Raw genomic sequence first — 21,135 nt, 5'->3', positions numbered from 1 at the left:
CACCTATTATACCTTGCCTCTGGCAGGCTCTAATAGTCAGTATTACTGATTGGCTCCCTATCATACCTTGGCTCCAGCAGGCTCTAATAGTCAGTATTACTGATCGGCCACCTATTATACCTTGCCTCTGGAAGGCTCTAATAGTCAGTATTACTGATTGGCCACCTATTATACCTTGCCTCTGGCAGGCTCTAATAGTCACTATTACTGATCGGCCCCCTATTATACCTTGCCTCTGGCAGGCTCTAATAGTGAGTATTACTGATCGGCCACCTATTATACCTTGTCTCTGGCAGGCTCAAATAGTCAGTATTACTGATCAGCCACCTATTATACCTTGCCTCTGGCAGGATCTAATAGTCAGTATTACTGATTGAAGTAACCTACAGTGATCGGCCACCTGATCGGCCACCTATTATACATTGCCTCTGGCAGGCTCTAATAGGCTACTGTTAAAAATCGACTTCGGCTCCTCCATTAGGCCACCAGTTGTCATCTATTATAGACAACACCCCATAAATTGGATGCATGGTGCCGTACTGACAGCACCTACCTCTTTTACATGAGTCATTTAGATACCACAATGTGATAGGAGATAATAAGATAGGTAGAGTTTAATTTACCAACCATTTTTCCAAATTGGGGAGTGTTTCTTTGGCGAGCAGAGGATCATACACTGTCAGTTTTACTGATCGGCCTCCTATTATACTTTGCCTCTGGCAGGCTCTAATAGTTAGTATTACTGATCGGCCTCCTATCATACCTTGCTTCTGGCAGGGTTTAATAGGCAACTCTTGAGGACTGACTTTGGGTCCTCTTTTAGGCCTCCGGTTGTCCTCTACTGCAGACAGTACACAGAAAATCGGATGCATGGTGCCACCTGAGGTAAGTGAAACACCTACATCTGTTGCAGGAGTCATTTAGGTGCCACAATAAGATAGGAGATGATTCTCTGTGATCCCGGATCACACTGGATTCTGACCTTTAGTTATGTGCAGTGATATCAAGATGTAAGAGGTGTTTTACTGTGCAATGAGCTCCCCCTAGTGGTGGCTGTAATTAGCCAGAATTTGCTAATTACTATAAAGCACCCCCCTCCCACCATCCTTAAGTGACCCCCAAAAACCTGTGGCTAGATTTGGTGGCAGACACTGAACACGGATATGAAGAACGAGGATGCAGCATGTCACTCGTGAGTGGAGGGACGATGTACATGCATCCCCGGCACTGTCCCACAGAAGTGGATAGGGGAGGGTGTAGTCTGAACTGCTATACCGACTCGGAAAGTTTTGATATGGGACACAGTGTAATTAACCTCATATACTCCGGCGGGATGATAAGTGGCCCCTTTAGAATAAGATCTGACCTTTTGACCTCGGGAGACCTCGATGGCGCCCCGGTATTTCTCCGTGCTGCGATTGTACTCCCCATCTACAACATCCACAACTATATCCTGAGCTCGTACAGCGGCCATGAGGTCTTCTATGGGCGAGCCTGGGGGGGGGAAGAGACATTTAGAAAGTCCTCCATCTGCCACATAGTCCTATCCGCTCTTAGTAAAGCCCGTAGGGATTTCACACAACTTTCCCGGACCCCTGTATGGCAGGCAATTACACAATGATACACTTTCTGCTAATACATCGAATGGTCATGCAGGGGTTTAGTTGAGATGGGTGACAATCCATTACGTGCACACCCACACCTGTGTTATTGTGGATCAGGAGGTTGGTGTAGAAACCGTGAGTGCGATCTCCAGGTCTGGAGAAATAGAGATTTGAAGAAAGTTCCAAAGAATGGATCAAGGGGGAAACACTGGCAAATATTTTCATCCCGATGAATGGAATGATAAACAGGACCAAGATTAGTAATCTAGAAAGGAGAGAAAAATATGATTACATTTATCCCAGAGCTGCACTCACTATTCTGCTGCTGGTGCAGTCACTGTGTACATACATGACATTACTTATCCTGTACTGATCCTGAGTTACATCCTGTATTATACCCCAGAGCTGCACTCACTATTCTGCTGCTGGTGCAGTCACTGTGTACATACATGACATTACTTATCCTGTACTGATCCTGAGTTACATCCTGTATTATACTCCAGAGCTGCACTCACTATTCTGCTGCTGGTGCAGTCACTGTGTACATACATGACATTACTTATCCTGTACTGATCCTGAGTTACATCCTGTATTATACCCCAGAGCTGCACTCACTATTCTGCTGGTGCAGTCACTGTGTACATACATGACATTACTTATCCTGTACTGATCCTGAGTTACATCCTGTATTATACTCCAGAGCTGCACTCACTATTCTGCTGCTGGTGCAGTCACTGTGTACATACACGACATTACTTATCCTGTACTGATCCTGAGTTACATCCTGTATTATACCCCAGAGCTGCACTCACTATTCTGCTGCTGGTGCAGTCACTGTGTACATACATGACATTACTTATCCTGTACTGATCCTGAGTTACATCCTGTATTATACCCCAGAGCTGCACTCACTATTCTGCTGCTGGTGCAGTCACTGTGTACATACATGACATTACTTATCCTGTACTGATCCTGAGTTACATCCTGTATTATACTCCAGAGCTGCACTCACTATTCTGCTGCTGGTGCAGTCACTGTGTACATACATGACATTACTTATCCTGTACTGATCCTGAGTTACATCCTGTATTATACCCCAGAGCTGCACTCAATATTCTGCTGGTGCAGTCACTGTGTACATACATGACATTACTTATCCTGTACTGATCCTGAGTTACATCCTGTATTATACTCCAGAGCTGCACTCACTATTCTGCTGCTGGTGCAGTCACTGTGTACATACATGACATTACTTATCCTGTACTGATCCTGAGTTACATCCTGTATTATACTCCAGAGCTGCACTCACTATTCTGCTGCTGGTGCAGTCACTGTGTACATACATGACATTACTTATCCTGTACTGATCCTAAGTTACATCATGTATTATACTCCAGAGCTGCACTCACTATTCTGCTGCTGGTGCAGTCACTGTGTACATACATGACATTACTTATCCTGTACTGATCCTGAGTTACATCCTGTATTATACCCCAGAGCTGCACTCACTATTCTGCTGGTGCAGTCACTGTGTACATACATGATATTACTTATCCTGTACTGATCCTGAGTTACATCCTGTATTATACTCCAGAGCTGCACTCACTATTCTGCTGCTGGTGCAGTCACTGTGTACATACACGACATTACTTATCCTGTACTGATCCTGAGTTACATCCTGTATTATACCCCAGAGCTGCACTCACTATTCTGCTGCTGGTGCAGTCACTGTGTACATACATGACATTACTTATTCTGTACTGATCCTGAGTTACATCCTGTATTATACCCAGAGCTGCACTCACTATTCTGCTGCTGGTGCAGTCACTGTGTACATACATGACATTACTTATCCTGTACTGATCCTGAGTTACATCCTGTATTATACCCCAGAGCTGCACTCACTATTCTGCTGCTGGTGCAGTCACTGTGTACATACATGACATTACTTATCCTGTACTGATCCTGAGTTACATCCTGTATTATACCCCAGAGCTGCACTCACTATTCTGCTGCTGGTGCAGTCACTGTGTACATACATGACATCACTTATCCTGTACTGATCCTGAGTTACATCCTGTATTATACCCCAGAGCTGCACTCACTATTCTGCTGCTGGTGCAGTCACTGTGTACATACATGACATTACTTATCCTGTACTGATCCTGAGTTACATCCTGTATTATACTCCAGAGCTGCACTTACTATTCTGCTGGTTGAGTATTATATACACACAAATGGGGCATATTTATCAGGACCTCTGCGCACCGCCACTGGCGCAGAGGCCCCAAAATAATCGCAAATGCTAGCTTATTGCTAGCTTTTGCGATTATTTTCCCCAATCCGCCACCTTCACGCCAGTGGGACGTGAAGGGGCGTGAAGGGGGGGCGCGGCCGGACGGAAGTGGGCCGGCGCGGGGCGTTACTGTCCCCGCGCCTGCGCACTCGCTGCTGCCGGCGACTTTTCATACGTGAAAAGTCGCCGGTTGCGTTTTGCGATAAACGCTGCTCATCTGGCAGCGCGATACATGTAGAGGCGGAAGCCTCTTCATGTATCGGGCTGCGAATTTGCAGCGGCGGGGCTATCATACGCTGGCGCACGAGCGCCAGCGTATGATAAATATCCCCCAAAGTCTTTAAACAATCCACACCAGATTGTCCATAGGCAATCTAGCACATAACCTTTCTATTACAGCTCACATAGATCTGAAGGTTTTTGTGTCATGTTTCAGCTTCAGGTATCGAATCCGTGCAGCAGCCAGAACTTGTTGTCTCCAGAGCTGGAAGCCGCTGAGTGTCACGTTTCCTGAGTCTGACATCAATAAGACGGAATCGTCCATCTCAGCTGAGAAAGTGTCATCTGTCGTCTGCTGCTCATGGCTAAAAACACTATAATCTAGATGAAAAAATAATAACATAAAATTATTCTTGTACATAGGGGGCAGTATTATAGTAGTTATATTCCTATACATAGGGGGCAGTATTATAGTAGTTATATTCTTGTACATAGGGGGCAGTATTATAGTAGTTATATTCTTGTACATAGGGGGCAGTATTATAGTAGTTATATTCTTGTACATAGGGGGCGGTATTATAGTAGTTATATTCCTGTACATAGGGGGCAGTATTATAGTAGTTGTATTCCTGTACATAGGAGGCAGTATTATAGTAGTTATATTCTTGTACATAGGGGCAGTATTATAGTAGTTATATTCCTGTACATGGGGGCAGTATTATAGTAGTTATATTCTTGTACATAGGGGGCAGTATTATAGTAGTTATATTCCTGTACATGGGGGCAGTATTATAGTAGTTATATTCTTGTACATAGGGGCAGTATTATAGTAGTTATATTCCTATACATAGGGGGCAGTATTATAGTAGTTATATTCTTGTACATAGGGGGCAGTATTATAGTAGTTATATTCCTGTACATAGGGGGCAGTATTATAGTAGTTATATTCTTGTACATAGGGGCAGTATTATAGTAGTTATATTCTTGTACATAGGGGGCAGTATTATAGTAGTTATATTCCTATATATAGGGGGCAGTATTATAGTAGTTATATTCTTGTACATAGGGGGCAGTATTATAGTAGTTATATTCCTGTACATAGGGGGCAGTATTATAGTAGTTATATTCCTATACATAGGGGGCAGTATTATAGTAGTTATATTCTTGTACATAGGGGGCAGTATTATAGTAGTTATATTCCTGTACATAGGGGACAGTATTATAGTAGTTATATTCTTGTACATAGGGGCAGTATTATAGTAGTTATATTCTTGTACATAGGGGGCAGTATTATAGTAGTTATATTCTTGTACATAGGGGGCAGTATTATAGTAGTTATATTCTTGTACATAGGGGGCAGTATTATAGTAGTTATATTCTTGTACATAGGGGGCAGTATTATAGTAGTTATATTCTTGTACATAGGGGGCAGTATTATAGTAGTTATATTCTTGTACATAGGGGCAGTATTATAGTAGTTATATTCTTGTACATAGGGGCAGTATAATAGTAGTTATATTCCTATACATAGGGGGCAGTATTATAGTAGTTATATTCTTGTACATAGGGGGCAGTATTATAGTAGTTATATTCTTGTACATAGGGGGCAGTATTATAGTAGTTATATTCTTGTACATAGGGGGCAGTATTATAGTAGTTATATTCCTGTACATAGGGGGCAGTATTATAGTAGTTATATTCCTGTACATAGGGGGCAGTATTATAGTAGTTATATTCCTATACATAGGGGGGCAGTATTATAGTAGTTATATTCTTGTACATAGGGGGCAGTATTATAGTAGTTATATTCCTGTACATAGGGGGCAGTATTATAGTAGTTATATTCTTGTACATAGGGGGCAGCATTATAGTAGTTATATTCCTGTACATAGGGGGCAGTATTATAGTAGTTGTATTCCTGTACATAGGAGGCAGTATTATAGTAGTTATATTCCTGTACATAGGGGGCAGTATTATAGTAGTTATATTCCTGTACATAGGGGGCAGTATTATAGTAGTTATATTCCTGTACATAGGGGGCAGTATTATAGTAGTTATATTCCTGTACATAGGGGGCAGTATTATAGTAGTTATATTCTTGTACATAGGGGGTGGTATTATAGTAGTTATATTCCTATACATAGGGGGCAGTATTATAGTAGTTATATTCTTGTACATAGGGGGCAGTATTATAGTAGTTATATTCCTGTACATAGGGGGCAGTATTATAGTAGTTATATTCTTGTACATAGGGGGCAGTATTATAGTAGTTATATTCCTGTACATAGGGGGCAGTATTATAGTAGTTATATTCCTATACATAGGGGGCAGTATTATAGTAGTTATATTCTTGTACATAGGGGGCAGTATTATAGTAGTTATATTCCTGTACATAGGGGGCAGTATTATAGTAGTTATATTCTTGTACATAGGGGGCAGCATTATAGTAGTTATATTCCTGTACATAGGGGGCAGTATTATAGTAGTTGTATTCCTGTACATAGGAGGCAATATTATAGTAGTTATATTCTTGTACATAGGGGGCAGTATTATAGTAGTTATATTCCTGTACATAGGGGGCAGTATTATAGTAGTTATATTCTTGTACATAGGGGGCAGCATTATAGTAGTTATATTCCTGTACATAGGGGGCAGTATTATAGTAGTTGTATTCCTGTACATAGGAGGCAATATTATAGTAGTTATATCCTTGTACATAAGGGGCAGTATTATAGTAGTTATATTCCTTGTACATAAGGGGCAATATTATAGTAGTTATATTCCTGTACATAGGGGGCAGTATAATAGTAGTTATATTCTTGTACATAGGGGGCAGTATTATAGTAGTTATATTCTTGTACATAGGGGGCGGTATTATAGTAGTTATATTCTTGTACATAGGGGGCAGTATTATAGTAGGTCTATTCCTGTACATAGGGGGCAGTATTATAGTAGTTATATTCTTGTACATAGGGGGCAGTATTAAAGTAATTTATATTCTTGTACATAGGGGGCAGTATTATAGAAGTTATATTCTTGTACATAGGGGGCAGTATTATAGTAGTTATATTCTTGTACATAGGGGGCAGTTTTATAGTAGTTATATTCCTGTACATAGGGGGCAGTATTATAGTAGTTATATTCTTGTACATAGGGGGCAGTATTATAGTAGTTATATTCTTGTACATAGGGGGCAGTATTATAGTAGTTATATTCTTGTACATAGGGGGCAGTATTATAGTAGTTATATTCCTGTACATAGGGGGCAGTATTATAGTAGTTATATTCTTGTACATAGGGGGCAGTATTATAGTAGTTATATTCTTGTACATAGGAGCAGTATTATAGTAGTTATATTCTTGTACATAGGGGGCAGCATTATAGTAGTTATATTCCTGTACATAGGGGGCAGTATTATAGTAGTTGTATTCCTGTACATAGGAGGCAGTATTATAGTAGTTATATTCTTGTACATAGGGGCAGTATTATAGTAGTTATATTCCTGTACATGGGGGCAGTATTATAGTAGTTATATTCTTGTACATAGGGGCAGTATTATAGTAGTTATATTCCTGTACATAGGGGGCAGTATTATAGTAGTTATATTCCTGTACATAGGGGGCAGTATTATAGTAGTTATATTCCTGTACATAGGGGGCAGTATTATAGTAGTTATATTCCTGTACATAGGGGGCAGTATTATAGTAGTTATATTCTTGTACATAGGGGGCAGTATTATAGTAGTTATATTCCTGTACATAGGGGGCAGTATTATAGTAGTTATATTCTTGTACATAGGGGGCAGTATTATAGTAGTTATATTCCTGTACATAGGGGCAGTATTATAGTAGTTATATTCTTGTACATAGGGGGCAGTATTATAGTAGTTATATTCTTGTACATAGGGGGCAGTATTATAGTAGTTATATTCCTGTACATAGGGGGCAGTATTATAGTAGTTATATTCTTGTACATAGGGGGCAGTATTATAGTAGTTATATTCCTGTACATAGGGGGCAGTATTATAGTAGTTATATTCTTGTACATAGGGGGCAGTATTATAGTAGTTATATTCCTGTACATAGGGGGCAGTATTATAGTAGTTATATTCTTGTACATAGGGGGCAGTATTATAGTAGTTATTAGAGATGAGCGAGCACTAAAATGCTCGGGTGCTCGTTATTCGAGACAAACTTTTCCAGATGCTCGAGTGCTCGTCTCGAATAACGAGCCCCATTGAAGTCAATGGGAGACCCGAGCAATTTTTTAATAAAACTGAACAGTAAAAGAACAGTGCAAAAAAAAAATTCCAGATGTTTGCAGATGTTTTACTTGTAAGAACACATTGAAATAACACTATTCTTCACTTTCCAGGTGTTCGCGCGTGTCTCCCGCTAAGTTAGGAGATGTGCACGAACATCTGGAATGTGAAGAATATTGTTCTTTCAATGTGTTCTGCACTTAAATGCTCCTGTGTTCAGTGTTTTTAATGTTTTAACTCTATTCTTCACATTGCAGGTGTGCGCGCGTGTCTCCCGATAGGTTCGGAGATACGCGCGCACAGCTGCAAAGTGAAGAATAGAATTAAAACATTAAAAACAGTGAACACAGGAGCATTTAAGTGCAGAACACATTGAAAGAACACTATTCTTCACATTCCAGATGTTCCGAACATCTCCGAACCTAGCGGGAGACACGCGCGAACACCTGCAAAGTGAAGAATAGTGTTATTTCAATGTGTTCTTACAAGTAAAACATCTGCAAACATGTGTAATATTTTTTTTTTACAATAAAAATACTTTTATTCAATTTATTTTATTAATTTACTGCTCGATCTCGAGCCGGCGAGATACTCGTCCGAGAAACGAGCCGGTCCGAGTATAATAATACTCGACCGAGCACTATACTCGGACGAGTATACTCGCTCATCTCTAGTAGTTATATTCCTATACATAGGGGCAGTATTATAGTAGTTATATTCTGTACATAGGGTACAGTATTATAGTAGTTATATTCTTGTACATAGGGGGCAGTATTATAGTAGTTATATTCTTGTACATAGGGGGTAGTATTATAGTAGTTATATTCCTGTACATAGGGGGCAGTATTATAGTAATTATATTCTTGTACATAGCGGGCAGTATTATAGTAGTTATATTCCTGTACATAGGGGCAGTATTATAGTAGTTATATTCTTGTACATAGGGGCAGTATTATAGTAGTTATATTCCTGTACATAGGGGGCAGTATTATAGTAGTTATATTCTTGTACATAGGAGGCAGTATTATAGTAGTTATATTCCTGTACATAGGGCACAGTAATATAGTAGTTATATTCTTGTACATAGGGCAGTATTATAGTAGTTATATTCCTAGTACATAAGGGGCAGTATTATAGTAGTTATATTCCTGTACATAGGGGGCAGTATTATAGTAGTTATACTCTTGTACATAGGGGGCAGTATTATAGTAGTTATATTCTTGTACATAGGGGGCAGTATTATAGTAGTTATATTCTTGTACATAGGGGGCAGTATTATAGTAGGTCTATTCCTGTACATAGGGGGCAGTATTATAGTAGTTATATTCTTGTACATAGGGGGCAGTATTATAGTAGTTATATTCTTGTACATAGGGGGCAGTATTATAGTAGTTATATTCTTGTACATAGGGGGCAGTATTATAGTAGTTATATTCTTGTACATAGGGGGCAGTATTATAGTAGTTATATTCCTGTACATAGGGGGCAGTATTATAGTAGTTATATTCCTGTACATAGGGGACAGTATTATAGTAGTTATATTCTTGTACATAGGGGGCAGTATTATAGTAGTTATATTCTTGTACATAGGGGGCAGTATTATAGTAGGTCTATTCCTGTACATAGGGGGCAGTATTATAGTAGTTATATTCTTGTACATAGGGGGCAGTATTATAGTAGTTATATTCCTGTACATAGGGGGCAGTATTATAGTAGTTATATTCCTGTACATAGGGGGCAGTATTATAGTAGTTATATTCTTGTACATAGGGGGCAGTATTATAGTAGTTATATTCTTGTACATAGGGGGCAGTATTATAGTAGTTATATTCTTGTACATAGGAGGCAGTATTATAGTAGTTATATTCCTGTACATAGGGGGCAGTATTATAGTAGTTATATTCTTGTACATAGGGGGCAGTATTATAGTAGTTATATTCTTGTACATAGGGGGCAGTATTATAGTAGGTCTATTCCTGTACATAGGGGGCAGTATTATAGTAGTTATATTCTTGTACATAGGGGGCAGTATTATAGTAGTTATATTCCTGTACATAGGGGGCAGTATTATAGTAGTTATATTCCTGTACATAGGGGGCAGTATTATAGTAGTTATATTCTTGTACATAGGGGGCAGTATTATAGTAGTTATATTCTTGTACATAGGGGGCAGTATTATAGTAGTTATATTCTTGTACATAGGGGGCAGTATTATAGTAGTTATATTCCTGTACATAGGGGGCAGTATTATAGTAGTTATATTCTTGTACATAGGGGGCAGTATTATAGTAGTTATATTCCTGTACATAGGGGGCAGTATTATAGTAGATATATCTTTGTACATAAGGGGCAGTATTATAGTAGTTATATTCCTGTACATAGGGGGAGTATTAGAGTAGTTATATTCTTGTACATAGGAGCAGTATTATAGTAGTTATATTCTTGTACATAGGGGGCAGTATTATAGTAGTTATATTCCTGTACATAGGGGGCAGTATTATAGTAGTAATATTCTTGTACATAGGGGGCAGTATTATAATAGTTATATTCTTGTACATAGGGGCAGTATTATAGTAGTTATATTCTTGTACATTGGAGCAGTATTATATTAGTTATATTCTTGTACATAAGGGGCAGTATTATAGAGGTTATATTCCTGTACATAGGGGGCAGTATTATAGTAGTTATATTCCTGTACATAGGGGGCAGTATTATAGTAGTAATATTCTTGTACATAGGGGGCAGTATTATAGTAGTAATATTCTTGTACATAGGGGGCAGTATTATAGTAGTAATATTCCTGTACATAGGGGGCAGTATTAAAGTAGTAATATTCTTGTACATAGGGGGCAGTATTATAGTAGTTATTTTCTTGTACATAGGGGGCAGTATTATAGTAGTTATATTCTTGTACATATGGGGCAGTATTATAGTAGTTATATTCCTGTACATAGGGGGCAGTATTATAGTAGTTATATTCCTGTACATAGGGGGCAGTATTATAGTAGTTATATTCTTGTACATAGGGGGCAGTATTATAGTAGTTATATTCTTGTACATAGGGGGCAGTATTATAGTAGTTATATTCTTGTACATAGGGGGGAGTATTATAGTAGTTACATTCTTGTACATAGGGGGTAGTATTATAGTAGTTATATTATTGTACATAGGGGGCAGTATTATAGTAATTTTATTCTTGTACATAGGAGCAGTATTATAGTAGTTATATTTTTGTACATAGGGGGCAGTATTATGGTAATTATATTCTTGTTTATAGGGGTAGTATTATAGTAGTTATATTCTTGTACATATGGGGCAGTATTATAGTAGTTATATTCTTGTCTATAGGGGGCAGTATTATAGTAGTTATATTCTTGTACATAGGGGGCAGTATTATAGTAGTTATATTCTTGTACATATGGGGCAGTATTATAGTAGTTATATTCCTGTACATAGGGGGTAGTATTATAGTAGTTATATTCTTGTACATAGGGGGTAGTATTATAGTAGTTATATTCTGGTACATAGGGGGCAGTATTATAGTAGTTATATTCTTGTACATAGGGGGCAGTATTATAGTAGTTATATTCTTGTACATAGGGGGCAATATTATAGTAGTTATATTCTTGTACATAGGGGTCAGTATTATAGTAGTTATATTCCTGTACATAGAGGGCAGTATTATAGTAGTAATATTCTTGTACATAGAGGGCAGTATTATAATAGTTATATCCTTGTACATAGGGAGCAGTATTATAGTAGTTATATTCTTGTACATAGGGGGCAGTATTATAGTAGTTATATTCTTGTACATAGGGGGCAGTATTATAGTAATTTTATTCTTGTACATAGGAGCAGTATTATAGTAATTATATTCTTGTACATAGGGGGCAGTATTATAGTAGTTTTACTCTTGTACATAGGGGGCAGTATTATAGTAGTTATATTCTTGTACATAGGGGGCAGTATTATAGTAATTATATTCTTGTACATAGGGGGTAGTATTATAGTAGTTATATAATCTTGTACATATGGGGCAGTATTATAGTAGTTATATTCTTGTCTATAGGGGGCAGTATTATAGTAGTTATATTCTTGTACATAGGGGGCAGTATTATAGTAGTTATATTCTTGTACATAGGGGGCAGTATTATAGTAGTTATATTCTTGTACATAGGGGTCAGTATTATAGTAGTTATATTCCTGTACATAGAGGGCAGTATTATAGTAGTAATATTCTTGTACATAGAGGGCAGTATTATAATAGTTATATCCTTGTACATAGGGAGCAGTATTATAGTAGTTATATTCTTGTACATAGGGGGCAGTATTATAGTAGTTATATTCTTGTACATAGGGGGCAGTATTATAGTAGTTATATTCCTGTACATAGGGGGCAGTATTATAGTAGTTATATTCTTGTACATAGGGGGCAGTTTTATAGTAGTTATAATCTTGTACATAGGGGGCAGTATTATAGTAGTTATATTCCTGTACATAGGGGGCAGTATTATAGTAGTTATATTCTTGTACATAGGGAGCAGCATTATAGTAGTTATATTCTTGTACATAGGGGACAGTATTATAGTAGTTATATTCTTGTACATAGGGGGCAGTATTATAGTAGTTATATTCTTGTACATAGGGAGCAGTATTATAGCAGTTATATTCTTGTACATAGGGGGCAGTATTATAGTAGTTATATTCTTGTACATAGGGGCAGTATTATAGTAGTTATATTCTTGTACATAGGGGGCAGTATTATAGTAGTTATATTCTTTTACATAGGGGGCCGTATTATACTAGTTATATTCCTGTACATAGGGAGCAGTATTATAGTAGTTATATTCCTGTACATAGGTGGCAGTATTATAGTAGTTATATTCTTGTACATAGGGGGCAGTATTATAGTAGTTATATTCCTGTACATAGGTGGCAGTATTATAGTAGTTTTATTCTTGTACATAGGGGGCAGTATTATAGTAGTTATATTCCTGTACATAGGTGGCAGTATTATAGTAGTTATATTCTTGTACATAGGGGCAGTATTATAGTAGTTATATTCTTGTACATAGGGGCAGTATTATAGTAGTTATATTCTTGTACATAGGGGGCAGTATTATAGTAGTTATATTCCTATACATAGGGGGCAGTATTATAGTAGTTATATTCTTGTACGTAAGGGGCAGTATTATAGTAGTTATATTCTTGTACATAGGGGGCAGTATTATAGTAGTTATATTCTTGTACATAGGGGGCAGTATTATAGTAGATATATTCATGTACATAGGGGGCAGTATTATAGTAGTTATATTCTTGTACATAGGAGGCAGTATTATAGTAGTTATATTCTTGTACATAGGGGGCAGTATTATAGTAGTTATATTCTTGTACATAGGGGACAGTATTATAGTTGTTATATTCTTGTACATAGGGGGCAGTATTATAGTAGTTTTACTCCTGTACATAGGGGGCAGTATTATAGTAGTTATATTCTTGTACATAGGGGGCAGTATTATAGTAATTATATTCATGTACACAGGGGGCCGTATTATAGTAGTTATATTCTTGTACATAGGGAGCAGTATTATAGTAGTTATATTCTTGTACATAGGGGGCAGTATTATAGTAGTTACATTCCTGTACATAGGGGGCGGTATTATAGTAGTTATATTCCTGTACATAGGTGGCAGTATTATAGTAGTTATATTCTTGTACATAGGGGGCAGTATTATAGTAGTTATATTCTTGTACATAGGGGGCAGTATTATAGTAGTTATTTTCTTGTACATAGGGGGCAGTATTATAGTAGTTATATTCTTGTACATAGGGGCAGTATTATAGTAGTTATATTCTTGTATATAGGGGGCAGTATTATAGTAGTTATATTCCTATACATAGGGGGCAGTATTATAGTAGTTATATTCTTGTACGTAAGGGGCAGTATTATAGTAGTTATATTCTTGTACGTAAGGGGCAGTATTATAGTAGTTATATTCTTGTACATAGGGGGCAGTATTATAGTAGTTATATTCTTGTACATAGGGGGCAGTATTATAGTAGATATATTCATGTACATAGGGGGCAGTATTATAGTAGTTATATTCTTGTACATAGGAGGCAGTATTATAGTAGTTATATTCTTGTACATAGGGGGCAGTATTATAGTAGTTATATTCTTGAACATAGGGGACAGTATTATAGTTGTTATATTCTTGTACATAGGGGGCAGTATTATAGTAGTTTTATTCCTGTACATAGGGGGCAGTATTATAGTAGTTATATTCTTGTACATAGGGGGCAGTATTATAGTAATTATATTCATGTACATAGGGGGCAGTATTATAGTAGTTATATTCTTGTACATAGGGAGCAGTATTATAGTAGTTATATTCTTGTACATAGGGGGCAGTATTATAGTAGTTACATTCCTGTACATAGGGGGCGGTATTATAGTAGTTATATTCCTGTACATAGGGGGCAGTATTATAGTAGTTATATTCTTGTACATAGGGGGCAGTATTATAGTAGTTATATTCTTGTACATAGGGGGCAGTATTATAGTAGTTATATTCTTGTATATAGGGTGCAGTATTATAGTAGTTATATTCCTGTACATAGGGGGCAGTATTATAGTAGTTATATTCTTGTATATAGGGTGCAGTATTATAGTAGTTATATTCCTGTACATAGGGGGCAGTATTATAGTAGTTATATTCTTGTACATAGGGGGCGGTATTATAGTAGTTATATTCTTGTACATAGGGAGCAGTATTATAGTAGTTATATTCTTGTACATAGGGGGCAGTATTATAGTAGTTATATTCCTGTACATAGGGGGCAGTATTATAGTATTTATATTCTTGTATATAGGGTGCAGTATTATAGTAGTTATATTCCTGTACATAGGGGGCAGTATTATAGTAGTTATATTCTTGTACATAGGGGGAGTATTAGAGTAGTTATATTCTTGTACATAGGAGCAGTATTATAGTAGTTATATTCTTGTACATAGGGGGCAGTATTATAGTAGTTATATTCCTGTACATAGGGGGCAGTATTATAGTAGTAATATTCTTGTACATAGGGGGCAGTATTATAGTAGTAATATTCTTGTACATAGGGGGCAGTATTATAGTATTAATATTCTTGTACATAGGGGGCAGTATTATAATAGTTATATTCTTGTACATAGGGGCAGTATTATAGTAGTTATATTCTTGTACATCGGAGCAGTATTATATTAGTTATATCCTTGTACATAAGGGGCAGTATTATAGAGGTTATATTCCTGTACATAGGGGGCAGTATTATAGTAGTTATATTCCTGTACATAGGGGGCAGTATTATAGTAGTAATATTCTTGTACATAGGGGGCAGTATTATAGTAGTAATATTCTTGTACATAGGGGGCAGTATTATAGTAGTAATATTCTTGTACATAGGGGGCAGTATTATAGTAGTTTTATTCTTGTACATAGGAGCAGTATTATAGTAGTTATATTCTTGTACATCGGAGCAGTATTATAGTAGTTATATCCTTGTACATAGGGGGCAGTATTATAGTAGTTATATTCCTGTACATAGGGGGCAGTATTATAGTAGTTATATTCTTGTACATAGGGGGCAGTATTATAGTAGTTATATTCTTGTACATAGGGGGCAGTATTATAGTAGTTATATTCTTGTACATAGGGGGCAGTATTATAGTAGTTATATTCTTGTACATAGGGGGCAGTATTATAGTAGTTATATTCTTGTACATAGGGGGCAGTATTATAGTAGTTATATTCTTGTACATAGGGGGCAGTATTATAGTAGTTATATGATTGTACATAGGGGGCAGTATTATAGTAGTTATATTCCTGTACATAGGAGCAGTATTATAGTAGTTATATTCTTGTACATAGGGGGCAGTATTATAGTAGTTATATTCCTGTACATATGGGGCAGTATTATAGTAGTAATATTCTTGTACATAGGGGGCAGTATTATAGTAGTAATATTCTTGTACATAGGGGGCAGTATTATAGTAGTTATATCCTTGTACATAGGGGGCACTATTATAGTAGTTATTTTCTTGTACATAGGAGCAGTATTATAGTAGTTATATTCTTGTACATAGGGGGCAGTATTATAGTAGTTATATTCCTGTACATAGGGGGCAGTATTATACTAGTTATATTCTTGTACATAGGGGGCAGTATTATAGTAGTTATATTCTTGTACATAGGGGTCAGTATTATAGTAGTTATATTCCTGTACATAGAGGGCAGTATTATAGTAGTAATATTCTTGTATATAGAGGGCAGTATTATAACAGTTATATCCTTGTACATAGGGAGCAGTATTATAGTAGTTATATTCTTGTACATAGGGGGCAGTATTATAGTAGTTATATTCTTGTACATAGGGGGCAGTATTATAGTAATTTGATTTTTGTACATAGGAGCAGTATTATAGTAGTTATATTCTTGTACATAGGGGGCAGTATTATAGTAGTTTTACTCTTGTACATAGGGGGCAGTATTATAGTAGTTATATTCCTGTACATAGGGGGTAGTATTATAGTAGTTATATTCTTGTACATATGGGGCAGTATTATAGTAGTTATATTCTTGTCTATAGGGGGCAGTATTATAGTAGTTATATTCTTGTACATAGGGGGCAGTATTATAGTAGTTATATTCTTGTACATAGGGGGCAGTATTATAGTAGTTATATTCTTGTACATAGGGGGCAGTATTATAGTAGTTATATTCTTGTACATAGGGGGCAGTATTATAGTAGTTATATTCTTGTACATAGGGGGCAGTATTATAGTAGTTATATTCTTGTACATAGGGGGCAGTATTATAGTAGTTATATTCTTGTACATAGGGGGCAGTATTATAGTTGTTATATTCTTGTACATAGGGGGCAGTATAATAGTAGTTATATTCTTGCACATAGGGGGCAGTATTATAGTTGTTATATTCCTGTACATAGGGGGCAGTATTATAGTAGTTATATTCTTGTACATAGGGGGCAGTATTATAGTAGTTATATTCTTGTACATAGGAGCAGTATTATAGTAGTTATATTCTTGTACATGGGGGGCAGTATTATAGTACTTATATTCCTGTACATAGGGGGCAGTATTATAGTAGATATATCCTTGTACATAAGGGGCAGTATTATAGTAGTTATATTCCTGTACATAGGGGGAGTATTATAGTAGTTATATTCTTGTACATAGGAGCAGTATTATAGTAGTTATATTCTTGTACATAGGGGGCAGTATTATAGTAGTTATATTCCTGTACATAGGGGGCAGTATTATAGTAGTAATATTCTTGTACATAGGGGGCAGTATTATAGTAGTAATATTCTTGTACATAGGGGGCAGTATTATAGTATTAATATTCTTGTACATAGGGGGCAGTATTATAACAGTTATATTCTTGTACATAGGGGCAGTATTATAGTAGTTATATTCTTGTACATCGGAGCAGTATTATATTAGTTATATCCTTGTACATAAGGGGCAGTATTATAGTAGTTATATTCCTGTACATAGGGGGCAGTATTATAGTAGTTATATTCCTGTACATAGGGGGCAGTATTATAGTAGTAATATTCTTGTACATAGGGGGCAGTATTATAGTAGTAATATTCTTGTACATAGGGGTCAGTATTATAGTAGTAATATTCTTGTACATAGGGGGCAGTATTATAGTAGTTTTATTCTTGTACATAGGAGCAGTATTATAGTAGTTATATTCTTGTACATCGGAGCAGTATTATAGTAGTTATATCCTTGTACATAGGGGGCAGTATTATAGTAGTTATATTCCTTGTACATAAGGGGCAGTATTATAGTAGTTATATTCCTGTACATAGGGGGCAGTATTATAGTAGTTATATTCTTGTACATAGGGGGCAGTATTATAGTCGTTATATTCTTGTACATAGGGGGCAGTATTATAGTAGTTATATTCTTGTACATAGGGGGCAGTATTATAGTAGTTATATTCTTGTACATAGGGGGCAGTATTATAGTAGTTATATTCTTGTACATAGGGGGCAGTATTATAGTAGTTATATTCTTGTACATAGGGGGCAGTATTATAGTAGTTATATTCTTGTACATAGGGGGCAGTATTATAGTAGTTATATTATTGTACATAGGGGGCAGTATTATAGTAGTTATATTCCTGTACATAGGGGGCAGTATTATAGTAGTTATATTCTTGTACATAGGGGGCAGTATTATAGTAGTTATATTCTTGTACATAGGGGGCAGTATTATAGTAGTTATATTCTTGTACATAGGGGGCAGTATTATAGTAGTTACATTCTTGTACATATGGGGCAGTATTATAGTAGTTATATTCCTGTACATAGGGGGCAGTATTATAGTAGTTATATTCTTGTACATAGGGGGCAGTATTATAGTAGTTATATTCTTGTACATAGGAGCAGTATTATAATAGTTATATTCTTGTACATGGGGGGCAGTATTATAGTAGTTATATTCCTGTACATAGGGGGCAGTATTAAAGTAGATATTTCCTTGTACATAAGGGGCAGTATTATAGTAGTTATATTCCTGTACATAGGGGGAGTATTATAGTAGTTATATTCTTGTACATAGGAGCAGTATTATAGTAGTTATATTCTTGTACATAGGGGGCAGTATTATAGTAGTTATATTCCTGTACATATGGGGCAGTATTATAGTAGTAATATTCTTGTACATAGGGGGCAGTATTATAGTAGTAATATTCTTGTACATAGGGGGAAGTATTATAGTAGTAATATTCTTGTACATAGGGGGCAGTATTATAGTAGTTATATTCTTGTACATAGGAGCAGTATTATAGTAGTTATATTCTTGTACATAGGGGGCAGTATTATAGTAGTTATATTCCTGTACATAGGGGGCAGTATTATACTAGTTATATTCTTGTACATAGGGGGCAGTATTATAGTAGTTATATTCTTGTACATAGGGGTCAGTATTATAGTAGTTATATTCCTGTACATAGGGGGCAGTATTATAGTAGTAATATTCTTGTACATAGAGGGCAGTATTATAATAGTTATATCCTTGTACATAGGGAGCAGTATTATAGTAGTTATATTCTTGTACATAGGGGGCAGTATTATAGTAGTTATATTCTTGTACATAGGGGGCAGTATTATAGTAATTTTATTCTTGTACATAGGAGCAGTATTATAGTAGTTATATTCTTGTACATAGGGAGCAGTATTATAGTAGTTATATTCTTGTACATAGGGGGCAGTATTATAGTAGTTATATTCCTTGAATATTTTGGGGGGGGGGGCCTAGTTATATTCTTGTATATAGGGTGCAGTATTATAGTAGTTATATTCCTGTACATAGGGGGCAGTATTATAGTAGTTATATTCTTGTACATAGGGGGCGGTATTATAGTAGTTATATTCTTGTACATAGGGAGCAGTATTATAGTAGTTATATTCCTGTACATAGGGGGCAGTATTATAGTAGTTATATTCTTGTATATAGGGTGCAGTATTATAGTAGTTATATTCCTGTACATAGGGGGCAGTATTATAGTAGTTATATTCTTGTACATAGGGAGCAGTATTATAGTAGTTATATTCTTGTACATAGGGGGCAGTATTATAGTAGTTATATTCCTGTACATAGGGGGCAGTATTATAGTAGTTATATTCTTGTATATAGGGTGCAGTATTATAGTAGTTATATTCCTGTACATAGGGGGCAGTATTATAGTAGTTATATTCTTGTACATAGGGGGCGGTATTATAGTAGTTATATTCTTGTACATAGGGAGCAGTATTATAGTAGTTATATTCTTGTACATAGGGGGCGGTATTATAGTAGTTATATTCCTGTACATAGGGGGCAGTATTATAGTAGTTATATTCTTGTACATAGGGGGCAGTATTATAGTAGTTATATTCTTGTACATAGGGGGCAGTATTATAGTAGTTATATTCTTGTATATAGGGTGCAGTATTATAGTAGTTATATTCCTGTACATAGGGGGCAGTATTATAGTAGTTATATTCTTGTATATAGGGTGCAGTATTATAGTAGTTATATTCCTGTACATAGGGGGCAGTATTATAGTAGTTATATTCTTGTACATAGGGGGCGGTATTATAGTAGTTATATTCTTGTACATAGGGGGCAGTATTATAGTAGTTATATTCTTGTACATAGGGGGCAGTATTATAGTAGTTATATTCTTGTACATAGGGAGCAGTATTATAGTAGTTATATTCTTGTACATAGGGGGCAGTATTATAGTAGTTATATTCTTGTACATAGGGGGCAGTATTATAGTAGTTATATTCTTGTACATAGGGAGCAGTATTATAGTAGTTATATTCTTGTACATAGGGGGCAGTATTATAGCAGTTATATTCCTGTACATAGGGGGCAGTATTATAGTAGTTATATTCATGTACATAGGGAGTAGTATTATAGTAATTATATTCTTGTAGTAGTTTTTTTGCACATAGTGGACAGTATTGTCCCTGATGCCCAACTCTGTTTCTTACCCCCTCCTGTTTCTCCTTCCAGCTTGATGAACACATCGTCCAGTGTGGTCATGGAGACTCCATAGGTGACAATGTCCTGTCCCACTCTCCTGTCCAGATGTGCAAAAAGGTCTAAAAAATAAAAAATTCCAACACGTGATATTTAATGGTAGTATTTGTCTCTCTTTTATTGATGCTGCTGGTGTAGGGGGGAGTCA

The 21,135-nt window shown here is 36.4% G+C and overlaps 1 protein-coding gene across 4 annotated transcripts in view; it reads right to left on the bottom strand.

Annotated features, from left to right (window-relative positions):
• LOC140065086 (ATP-binding cassette sub-family A member 9-like) overlaps positions 1–21,135 on the bottom strand; it is a 103,946-nt gene that overhangs the window by 44,764 nt on the left and 38,047 nt on the right. For all 4 annotated transcript variants that reach the window (XM_072112570.1, XM_072112573.1, XM_072112569.1 and 1 more), the window contains 4 exons: positions 20,939–21,049; positions 4,305–4,500; positions 1,703–1,869; positions 1,367–1,494 (listed from right to left, as the gene is read on the bottom strand). In XM_072112570.1, coding sequence (XP_071968671.1) covers positions 1,367–1,494; positions 1,703–1,869; positions 4,305–4,500; positions 20,939–21,049 — 602 coding nt within the window. The remainder of the gene's footprint in view (positions 1–1,366; positions 1,495–1,702; positions 1,870–4,304; positions 4,501–20,938; positions 21,050–21,135) is intronic.

The sequence above is a fragment of the Engystomops pustulosus genome, chromosome 6 (genome assembly GCF_040894005.1).
Source record: "Engystomops pustulosus chromosome 6, aEngPut4.maternal, whole genome shotgun sequence".
Lineage (NCBI taxonomy): Eukaryota > Metazoa > Chordata > Amphibia > Anura > Leptodactylidae > Engystomops > Engystomops pustulosus.
Note: the sequence above shows the minus strand (reverse complement) of the source record. Positions and strands in the feature narration are given on the sequence as shown.